The 12,245-nt window shown below is 36.6% G+C and overlaps 1 protein-coding gene across 2 annotated transcripts in view; it reads right to left on the bottom strand.

The window, feature by feature from the left end:
• Positions 1 to 12,245, bottom strand: part of RBL1 (RB transcriptional corepressor like 1) — a 70,280-nt gene that overhangs the window by 40,865 nt on the left and 17,170 nt on the right. The window contains exons 8-13 of one of the 2 annotated variants that reach the window (XM_059037972.2): positions 11,680 to 11,866; positions 10,460 to 10,626; positions 6,125 to 6,237; positions 5,831 to 5,934; positions 3,857 to 3,994; positions 2,207 to 2,386 (exon numbers count right to left, since the gene is read on the bottom strand). In XM_059037972.2, coding sequence (XP_058893955.1) covers positions 2,207 to 2,386; positions 3,857 to 3,994; positions 5,831 to 5,934; positions 6,125 to 6,237; positions 10,460 to 10,626; positions 11,680 to 11,866 — 889 coding nt within the window. The remainder of the gene's footprint in view (positions 1 to 2,206; positions 2,387 to 3,856; positions 3,995 to 5,830; positions 5,935 to 6,124; positions 6,238 to 10,459; positions 10,627 to 11,679; positions 11,867 to 12,245) is intronic. The other variant, XM_059037973.2, reaches the window with a different exon arrangement.

Here is a 12,245-nt window from a genome sequence, read left to right as displayed (position 1 = left end):
AATATTGATGAATACTGAAGATTGCCCAATTAATCACAGTCTGCTGCAAAAGACCAAAGAAGCATGGAAGAGAGGCTTTAAGAAATCATCTTTTCAGCTCTTCCTAGTCTTAAATAGTTCTTTCAGTTGTTTGAGATTAGGGAAAAACTCAAGATTAATGAAGTATAAGGAGGCACAGAAAAGCAAAGAAGGATATATATACAGGAGTTAAAAAAGAATAACACAGGGCTTCCCTTGGTGGCGCAGTGGTTGAGAATCCACCTGCCAATGCAGGGGACACAGGTTCGTGCCCCGGTCTGGGAAGATACATGCTGCGGAGTGGCTAGGCCAGTGAGCCATGGCTGCTGAACCTGCGTGTCTGGAGCCTGTGCTCTGCAACGGGAGAGGCCACAACAGTGAGAGGGCTGCGTACCGCAAAAACAAAACAAAACAAAAAAAGAATAACACAGAGGTGAAGGGAAAAAACTCAATTTCTCATGATACTAGACTGTGAAATGTGCAGTTTGTGTGAATTAGGCAGAAGCTTTTGATCTTTTTATTATAAATACTACTAATTAAAAGTGTTTAATTCTTTATATGGATATTTAAAAAACTAAAAATAATGCGATTAATGGTTTCTTAGATCTGATACTGAAAGCACAAGCAACAAAAGAATAGATAAACTGGATATCATCAAAATTTAAAACTTTTGTGTTTCAAAGGTCATCATCAGGAAAGTAAAAAGACAACCCACGGAATGGGAGAAAAGTTTTACCAATCATATATTGGATAAAGGAGTGTATCTAAAATATATAAAGAACCCTATAACTCAATAATAAAAAGACAACCCAAATAAAAAATGGGCAGAGGATCTGAATAGATATTTCTCCAAAGATGATAAAGAAATGGCCAATAAGCACATGAAATGATGTTGAACATCATTAGCCATCAGGGAAATGCAAAAAAAAAAAAACATAGTGAGATAATAATTCATGCCTACTAGGATGGCTAGAATCAAGAAGACAGATAATAAGCACTGGAGAGGATGTGGAGATATTAGAATCTTTATACACTGATGGTGGGAACGTTAAATGGTGCAGCCACTTTGGAAAACAGTCTGACAGTTCCTCAAAAGCTTAAAGAGAGTTACTATAAGGCCCAGCAATTCCACTGCTAGCCATATACTCAAGAAAAATGAAAACATATGTCCACACAAAAACTTGTTCATGAATGTTCATAGCAGCATTATTCATAATAGTCAAAAGGTAGAAACAACTCAAGTTTATCCATTGATAAATGAATAAACAAACTGGCATATCCATACAATGGGATATTAGTAAGCCATAAAAAGGAATGAAGTGCTGATACATACAACAACATGGATGAACCCAAAATCATTATGCTAATAAAAGAAGTCAGTTATACTCAGCCATAAAAAGAAACGAAATTGAGTTATTTGTAGTGAGGTGGACGGACTTAAGAGTCTGTCATACAGAGTGAACTAAGTCAGAAAGAGAAAAACAAAATATGATATGCTAACACGTATATATGGAATCTAAAAAAAGAACCTAGGGGCAGGACAGGAATAAAGACGCAGATGTAGAGAATGGACTTGAGGGCATGGGGAGGGGGAAGGGTAAGCTGGGACAAAGTGAGAGAGTGGCATGGACATATATACACTACCAAATGTAAAACAGATAGCTAGTGGGAAGCAGCCGCATAGCACAGGGAGATCAGCTCAGTGCTTTGTGACCACCTAGAGGGGTGGGATAAGGAGGGTGGGAGGGAGATGCAAGAGGGAGGAGATATGGGGATATATGTATAGCTGATTCTCTTTGTTATAAAACAGAAACTGACACACCATTGTAAAGCAATTATACTCCAATAAAGATGTTAAAAAAAAAAAAGTCAGTTAAAAAGGACCACATATTGTATGATTCCATTTACATGAAATGTCCAGAACAGGGAAATCAATAGAGATGGAAAGTAGATTACTTGGTTGCTTAGGGGCTAGGTCAAGAAGATAGAGGTTAGGGAAGTGATATGTAAAGTTTCTTGTTGAGGTGGTGCGTTCCAAAAGTGACTGTGGTGATGACTGCACATACCTATGAATATACTAAAAACCAATGAATTGTATACTTATGGGTGAATTGTATGGTATGGGAATCATGTCTCAATAAAGCTGCTTTCATAAAATGATAGGATTATTAGCCTTGCCCTAACTCACTTCTTCACAGGTAGGAACTCTGTTTGCAGAAGCCTGGAGAGCCTCCCACAGCGCAGAATCATGACTCCATGCTAAACTCTCCAAAATTTGTTCTTCAATGCTGTTCAAGTGTTTCACCATGTCCCTGGAGAGTCCCTCCTCTGAGCGGATCACCACCTCAATAACCTGGAGAAGAGAAAACTGAGAAAGTAATGTGGTCTCAAGTAGTCAGTTCTAGACTAGGCTTACATGTATGGCTAGCTCTGCTGTTGTTAATGACACAGAACCAAGAATATCTTTGAACCATAATTCTATGGCTTATTAATAAATTTTTAATTTATAAAGAAGTTTTTAAGATTTTCAAAATACTTTCACATACATTTCTGGTTTTCATGTTTTAATTTATACATGGAAAACAGAGGCAATGATAGGTGAAAGTGGTCAACAGCCCAATAGTGGTAGAAGTCAGGTCTTGGGTTCCCAGTCCAGTGCTATTTTGAATTCACTGCCCCTTCTCAGACTATCCCTCCCAACAAATCAAAAGAAAGAATGAATAACATATTTAAAAGGAACTTTGCTTATATACACTATAGTTCCATTTTAATAAGAGTACATATCTAGAGCAAAGTCTGTAAGCATATATATAAAAATATTAATAGTGATTATTATTTGTAATTAGGATTATAATGTATGACTTTAATATCTACATTTATGTGTATTTTCTGTTTTTCTTCAAGGAGTATATATTATTTATGTGGTTCAAAAACAATGGCATTTAACTTCTTGAATGAAAAAAGGATGTTACCAAAAAAAATGAATTGTTATTAGGTGAGGGCAAAAACTAAACTTTTTCCTCAGATAAAACTACATACATTTCCTAATGGAAAATCTGAAACATATACATAAACATTAAAGTAAATATAGAGAAGCAATTTTCCTTACAAAAAAAAATTTAAATTCCACTCAGTCAACAATTAAAATGGATAGGGTTTTCAGCGATCTGCATTTCTGTAACTTTAGGTATATTTAGGTATAAAAATTTAACTCATCAAACTAACTTTTCTATAATCAATAATTTGCAAGTAACACAGATGACAAAATATTAACTAAATTATGCCAACCAGTATAATAATAGCATCAGTCTTAAATTCAGACATCAGGTAACATTAAATGTTACTGCTGCTGGGACCTCTGTGTTTTGTAAGAACAAGTTTCTAGCAGGTAAAAAAAGGGTAAGTAAGTAAGATTCATCCACAATGAATTAGCTCAAATTTGGGGAAGGAGCACCATCTGTTATTACAGCCTCATTAGCTAGACCATGACCACAATTAATTTTAGACCTTTTCTTTCTCCTGAGAGAAAGAGTTTTTGTTCTTCATCATACATCTATTTAACAGGATTATGATTTTCATTCATAATATGGAAATTCAAACTTAACTACTTAGTTCCTGGCCACATTTGCAAGTCAGTGATGGAAAAACTGAAGCTGTGAGATTAGCTTAATTTACTGGTCCCCTCTCTTCCTCTCCCTTTTGTCCTTGACTCCACCCTAAAAGGAATGCTTTCACAATACCTCTGGAAATATTTTCCAGACATCACTACAGCTCACTTCTTCAGCATTAAGAATGTTTACCTGAGGCACACCATAACAGAACTTTGCTCTCATCTCACCTTATAAAAATAAAATGGTCGCAGATTAAGAACTTGAATAATCCAGGGAAAAGTACGAGGTGAGCTATAGGCAAAGAGCACAATTTCCAAACAACAGGCCATCAAGGAATGATGAAATATATCCTGCTCTAAAAGAACCTTGGGGAAGAGAAAGACCACAATTTAATAAATTTCTCAGCAATTTTAGCCTCTGCCATTATATAAAGAAGACTATAGAAACAAGAAAAAATAACTTATATCTTATATAAGGTAAAAACCATAACTTATATAAGTGCACATTATATTATACTAGATTACCAGAGATAAAAATCTGAGTTCTTAAACTGATAGTTTTCTTATAAGATATAATCTTGCTCAGTGATAGATGTTAAATTCAAATGGGGCATAAACAACAACCTACTTTGAAACTGGAGTAAATAATAAAATAATTAATATTCCTGCCAAGAGAAAAGCATAAGAATTGGGCTCCTTTGTTTAAATGACAGTTTTATGTCAACTGTTTTGTCAACATGAGGGCAGTGTTTATTAATCAAAACACTAAAATCAAAGGTGTAGTATATCACAGCTAAGATTTTTAAAAGTTCAGAGAAAGAAATATTTTACTAAGATAAAGTCCTGGGACTTCCTGACAGTCCAGTGGTTAAGACTCCATGCTTCCACTGCAGGGGGCATGGATTCGATCCCTGGTCAGGGAACTAAGCTCCAGATGCCATGTGGCATGGCAAAAAAATAAATAAATAAATAAATAAAAAATTAGCAAGGATACAGAAGAATTCAACACCATTAACCAACAAGATAGAACTGACATTTACAGAACACTCCACCCAAACAACAGCACACATTCTTTTCAAGTGCCCAGAACATTTACCAAGAAAAACCACATCCTGGGTCATAAAATAAACCTCAACAAATAAAAACAAAAAGAACCCATAAGCGTGTATTATAAAAGTTTAGATATGGAAAACAAATTAGTGGCTAAAGAGACTGAGTGTCACTGAAAGAGGGGAAGTATGAGGGAGATCTTTGTGGCGAAAGAACAGTTCTGTATCTTGATTTTGGTGGTGGTTACCTAATCTACACATGTGATATAAGGGTAAAGAGCAAGACACATACATTGTTCTAATGTCAATTTCCTGGTTTTGATATACTATGTAAAATGTAACCACTGGGGGCAAATGGATACATGGGATCCCTCTGTACTACTTTTGCAACTTTCTGTGAATCTATAATTATTTCAAAATAAAAAGTTGAAAATTTACTTCTTTCTCCGGAAGTTATGGGAGCATATGCTCTTATCAAGTATTAGGAAATCACGAAAAAGAAAGATGTGGAATCCAGGAAAAATGGGGAACGAACACAGAAGAAAACTTCCAGGGTGCAAACACAGAGAAATTTTATTACACTAGTTAAGCAGCACCTCCAAACATCAACTTGTTCTTACTGGAATTGAAGGTCAGAAGGCTCCAAGAGTGACAAGAGAGAGGAGGAGGAGGAAACAAAGATCATATGATAAGTTTGACTTCTTAGAAAAATTCCTTTACATAGCTATTGGAGAGAGTGATCAGACTTGTTCAAATGTCTGAAGAAAATGAAGCAATAAAAAAACAAAAAGCCATCAACATTTTATTCCTCAAAACTCCCTTAGCGGTATGGCTAGATATCTTAATTATCAGTTGCTTTAACAGTTGGGGGATTTCATTATTAGCTAGCTAGGAATGAAGGACAAAAGACCGACCAAAGGGAAAGGATAATGATGGCGCATCAAAGAAAAATTTTACATATTTCACATTTCTGCCTAGAGGTGGCTAGCACTGGGCGTGCCAAAGACAACTAAGGCCATTTAATATGTCATCATGGGTTAAGTTTGCCATTAACTGCTGAGCCCCCACAATGAACTACAGAGGCTCTCAACACATTGCTTCAGGCTTAGGTTCTGTAGACCTTGCCAGTGGCTGGGAAAGTGAATTTACTTACTGACATGTCCATTCCATGAAGTCTTCGTGTCTCCTGAACCATTACAGTCTCTAATATTTTATAATACAAAATTTCTGCAAGCTTTAGTCTGTTTACAGCAAAATCTACGAGTGGAAACAAAGGGAAAACATATGCTAAATAAATGTAGCTGTTAAGAACTAAAGAACAAAACTTATATAAGCTTCAATCAGATATATTAAAAATTGCAGGGAAAGAAAAAACTTGAGTTTCTATTTTTCTTGGAACAATCTATCTACTTTCAATGCTTTATCAATTTCAGTTTTGTCTTCTTACCTATGTGAGATCCTGGCTGTTCATCTGTTGATTGGGTATAGTGTTGGCAGAAAGTCTCTCCTATTACTTTCACTGTTTTCATAATGTTTTCCATAGGATTACGCATACAAGACCTAAAAAATACAAAAGGAACCTAATTAACAGAAAAAAAATTCCAGAGTATCAACATTTCTTCACTCAAGAATTAGTCTAGTTTTTAGTGACCAAAGTCCTATTCTCAGGTGTAAACCTAGATATGTAAACACAGCATATTTCAAACCAGTCTACAGCCTTTAAATATAATCATTTGGCATATTGTTTTGGAATTTCAACATTAGGGAAGTCAATGTTCTCTCTATTATGCTTCTATTTATATGAAATTCTAAAAAGGCAAAATTCTAAGGACAGAAAACATATCAGTAGTTTCCAGAGGCTGGGGATGGCCTAGGGATTGACTACAAAGGGGCATAAATTTGGGGGGACTGTTCTATGCCTTGATCATGGTGGTGATGGTTATACAACTGTATATATTTGTCAAATCTCATACAACTGTACAGTAAAAAGGATGACTCTTGTATATAAATTATACTTCAATAAACCTGATTTAAGAAAGATTTCTTCATCTGATTTAAGAAAAATGATAGGCAGCATTTATGTATATATTGTGCTAGAACAATAAACTGCATTTAGTTCTTATCAAAGCCAAAAGAATAACAAGTAAAAAAAAAAGTAGCATTAAAAAGGAAGATGGACTTCCCTGGTGGCACAGTGGTTAAGAATCTGCCTGCCAATGCAAGGGACACAGGTTCGATCCCTGGTCTGGGAAGATCCCACATGCTGCAGAGCAACTAAGCCCGTGTGCCACAACTACTGAGCCTGCGTTCTAGAGCCTGCAAGCCACAACTACTAAAGCCCGAGCACCCTAGAGCCTGTGCACCGCAACTACTGAGCCCATGCACCGCAACTACTGAAGCACTAGCGCTCTAGGGTGCACGTGCCACAACTACTGAGCCCGAGTGCTGCAACTACTGAAGACTGCACACCTAGAGCCCGTGCTCTGCAACAAGAGAAGCCACTGCAATGAGAAGCCCGCATACCATGATGAAGAGTAGCCCCTGCTTTCAGCAATGAAGACTGAACACAGCCAAAAATTTTTAAAAAACGACATTTGGCAAGAAGCAATTAATCCTGTTACTTTTATATTATTAACTCTGTTACCCTTCTATCAATAAAACACAGAATACAGGTCTTAATTCAGAAATGACAAACAAATCCAAGACTGTGAGAAACAATGTGATTTGCCCAAAGCCAAATAACTAGTGCAGGGTTCAGAATTGCCAGTCCCATGTTCAAAAAGACCAGCATCATATGCAGCATCATGTGCCATGTAGCATACATGGCAAAAACATTTTATGTTCTTATCAAGTTCTTCTAATGCCGAGCTGTGCCTCCTGGGTTATATTTTCTTCCAACTCTGATTTTCTTCCAATTCTGATACTCACCAACACATTTGTTATTTTCTATTTTTTTGATAGTGGCCATTATAACGGGTGATATCTCATTGTGGTTTTAATTTGCTTTACCTGATGATTAGTAATGTTGAGAATTTTTTCACACGCTTGTTGGCTATTTGTATGGTCTTCTTTAGAGAAATGTCTACTTAAGTCTTTTGCCCCTTTTTCACATCAGGTGTTTGTTTGTTTTGTTTTGTTTTTTGTTGTTTGAGTTGTAGGAGTTCTTTATATACTCTGGCTATTAACCCCTTACCTGATATATGGTTTGCAATTACTTTCTTCTATTCTAGTAGGTTGCCTTTTCATCCTATGGATTATTTTCGATGCTGTACAGAAGTATTTAAGTAGGATATTTTTGCTTTTGTTACCTATACTTTGAATGTCACATCCAAGAAATCACTGCCCATTTCAGTGTCATAAAGCTTTTCACCTATGTTTTCTTCTAGTTGTACAGTTTCTGGTCTCATGTTTAGGTTTTTAACAAATTTTGAGTTAACTTTTGTACATGGTGTAAGATAAAAGTCCATCTTCATTCTTTTGCATGTGCATATCTCAAAGAGATATTTGCATACCCAAGTTCACTGCAGCATTACTCACAACAGCCAAGATGTGGAAGCAACCATAATGTCCACTGATGAATGAATGGATAAAGGAAGTGTGGTATGCATATATATACAATGGAATATTATTCAGGCTTAAAAAGAAGGAAATCCTGTCATATGCTACAGCACGGATGAACCTTGAAGATATGATACTAAGTGAATTAAGCCAAACACAAACAAATACTGCATGATTCCACCTATAACAGGTATCTAAAGTATCTTTTGTGTATGGTGTAAGATAAGAGTCCATCTTCATGCTTTTGCATGTGGATATCTGACTTTCCCCATAGTGTAGTCTTGGCACCCTTGTCAAAGATCATTTAATGATATATGTGAAGGTTTATTTTGGGACTCTAGTCTATTCCATGTCTAGTCTACATGTCTGTCTTTATGCTAATACCATACTGTTTTGCTTACTGTAGCTGTGGAATGTGTTTTGAAATCAGAAATGTGAGGCCTCCAGCTTCTTTCTCAAGATTATTTTGGCTATTAAAAGTCCTTCAAAATTCCTTATGAATTTTAGATTTTTTTTTTCTATTTCTGTAAAAATGCCATTGGGATTTTGATAGGGACTGTACTGAATGTGTAGATTGCTTTGGGTAATATGGACATTTTAACAATATTAAATCTTTCAATCCATAAACATGGAACGTCTTTCCATTTATTTGTTTCTAGGTTCTCTGTCTTTTGCATTCTATGTGTTCTTCCTTCCTTCCTTCTCTTGTGCTTTAAAATGTCTGCAAGATGCTTTGCCATTTCTTTTTAACTTGTTCATGCTAAATGGATAGTTCAGTTCAGATCTATTTATTCAAATGCTATGAGGATAGATCTTTATGAGTCTTCCTACTTTACCTGCAATCTGCTTACCTTCTGAGCTGTGATTGAGGCTGGGGATTCTTCTGTCCACTTTTCTATAGACTGAGCTTTGGGGACTAGGGGGAGGGCACAGATGTGCTATGTTCAGCTTTTGTTAGAGGACCAGGGCTTTGCTTTCTCTTCTGAGATTTAGTTAAATGTCCCCATTCCAGGGTTCACTATACCTACGTCAGGGATATCTTCTAGTTCTATGAAGATCTCTCCCCAAATAAGCTAGGAACCTTGGAAAATGGCAGGCCCTGAGAATTTTTCATATTTCTGCTATCTTGGTGGTATACAAGGACTTTCACTTGGGGAGGTTTCTATGACTTTTTACTCATCTGCCTACTCACTCCATTTGCTTCTCTCCACATCTGGGATATTAATGAGTATTTTCAAAATCCTATCAATAGGACTTCCCTGGTGGTGCAGTGGTTAAGAATCTGCCTGCCAATGCAGGGGACATGGGTTTGAGCCCTGGTCCGGGAAGATCCCACATGCTGCGGAGCAACTAAGCCTGTGCATCACAACTACTGAGCCCGCGTGCCACAACTACTGAAGCCCACGCACCTAGAGCCCACACTCTGCAACAAAAGAAGCCACTGCAATGAGAAGCCCATGCACCACAATGAAGAGTAGCCCCCGCTCGCTACAATTAGAGAAAGCCCACGTGCAGCAACAAAGACCCAATGCAGCGAAAAATAATAAATTAAATAAATAAATAAATAAATAAAAAGATACCATCAACACACCCTTTTCCCCCAGCAATGCTTCTTGGAGATGGGCATACCTGAAGCATCTATTTCCTTTCCTGACCACCACTTTGGAAAATTATAGCATGAAATCATATCCCTCTCCTTATTTGGTTTCTGCTGATAGTTTGCTGATTTTTACTATTCTGTTATTTCATTAGGTATTAGGAAATAAGGTTCTATAATCTGGCCTCACTTTACCATCTTTACTATGAAATATGCTTCTTTTTCTTAGACAATTGCATAAAATTCCATTTTACACCTGTACCATCAATATGTAACCAGTCTCCCATTTGATGGACATTTATATTGAACCCATTTAAAAACAATGTAAAAAGAAAAACAGTAATGCATAAATTAGGGGTGTTACCAGAATGGAATGTTGGAGCTAAATAACCTTTAGGATGCATTTAACCTTGAAAGTCTATAATAATATGAAATAAAATTTATATATAATTTTTAATAGGTACTTCTATCTGATTTTAGGTCAACATACTTTGTGACTGAAATGGTACAGTAAAACCTGCCAGATGTATATCTACTATCTCCAGAATTCAGAAATACTGAAAACAGAATGGAATACAGAATCTAATTAAAAAGAGACATTTCGAAAAATACTAGTATTGTACTCACTCAAAAATGTTTATAAGTTGTTCACTTGGCGCATTTTTCAGCCCGGCCACAATGCTCTGTAACCGGCTCACACTTTGGGTGGCTGAAGCAACAGGAGTAATGACTGCTTCTTTTTCTCTTAAATATCGTCGTCCTGTCAGTGGTGTAGAAGGTGCAAATGATGTTTTCTGTCAGAAAAGAAAATTATGTGAGATTAAAAAGCTACCTTCTTCTCCATTATGTGCTTAATTCAGTACATATACCATCTTCTCTATTCATGTTTAGTAGGTTACTTTTTCCCCCTCTTCTGGTTACCCACCAAATTTTTAGCAATATTATGCTAATAACATCCTACCTTTGAATAACACTTTCCCAAAGTGCTTTCTATCCATAATCTCATTTTATCTTCATAACATTCATTTGAAATATAACAGGCACATTTTCATTTTACATATGAGGATGTAGGCACAGAGAAGTTATAAAACTTGTTTAAGGGCTTCCCTGGTGGCGCAGTGGTTGAGAGTCCGCCTGCCGATGCAGGGCACGTGGGTTTGTGCCCCGGTCTGGGAATATCCCATATGCCGCGGAGCAGCTGGGCCCGTGAGCCATGGCCACTGGGCCTGTGCGTCCAGAGCCTGTGCTCCGCAATGGGAGAGGCCACAACAGTGAGAGGCTCACGTAATGCAAAAAACAAACAAACAAACAAACTTGTTTAAGCTGACAAAGGTAATTGCAGAGCTGGGACTAAAACTTAGGTTTCTATCTTATGGACCAGTGAATTCTCCATTAGACCCCTTCCTCCAACCCACCTAACACATAAATATAGAATTAAGCCTTGGCTATTAACAATCAAATCCAGAGTTATACAGCTGAAGTTTGGGAAGAGCACATAGTTCGTCATGGGTAGGAAAGCATACTAAATTTTAAAGCAAGAGAAGAGTGGCTAAAGTGATGCAAAGAAAAAATAGGAAAAAAGCATAAATCCTTCTTCATATCCAAAGACACATACTCTACTGAAAACCCAAGCATTCTGGGAAAATATACAAATATGAAAAATTGCAAGAAATGAGGTAAAAATACTAAATGCCATAGTTTTGAAAACTACCTTTAAGGCTTTCATGGAAAATATGAATTAGTAGAAGAAACTCAAGATTTAACTTGAAAGATGCTTCTGCTGTTAGTAGAACCACACACACAGAGAAAAAGATCATTCAAGACTGAGGCCAGGCTAGGTTAATTACTTTTTCAAAGTGTTGTTGAAGGTTACACTCCACATTAGCCTGTGCTGTCAGTTTCCCTAACGGGGCATCACCCGTGAACTTTCGAGGAGTTCCAATTTCCTCTTCTGCATCTGCTCCCAAAAAGATCCTCTCATCAAAGTCACCAACAGTTAAAACATATTCTTCATACTCCTTGTTCACTGCTTTGCTGAAAAGAGAATTATTTTAAGTTGCTAGAATAAAGCTAAGTTACACAATGGATTTATCTTGACTTGAAGATAGATTTTGACTCCACAGAAAGCTCATGACTTTCTAGTTTTTACTAACTTTGCCCATCTAACAATATCAGAGGTTTCTATCCGATCACAGACATTCTTCACATTCACATACATGGCAATAAATTACTTTGAAAGGTGACTGAAAAGAATATACACTTAATCTGGAAGCTAGTTGAACCTAATTAAGACCTGATCCTTGAGGAAACAATTGTGTGTGGCCTTGAAATATAAGCACATTCTGAATTTGCCAATATTTGAATAATTAAAGAATGTAAACTCAAATACAGAAGTCATTGGGTCTGTTTATGA

Source organism: Kogia breviceps, chromosome 14, assembly GCF_026419965.1.
Source record: "Kogia breviceps isolate mKogBre1 chromosome 14, mKogBre1 haplotype 1, whole genome shotgun sequence".
In the NCBI taxonomy this organism is placed as follows: domain Eukaryota; kingdom Metazoa; phylum Chordata; class Mammalia; order Artiodactyla; family Physeteridae; genus Kogia; species Kogia breviceps.
The sequence above is the reverse complement of the archived record's forward strand: the minus strand, read 5'-3'. Positions and strand labels throughout refer to the sequence as shown.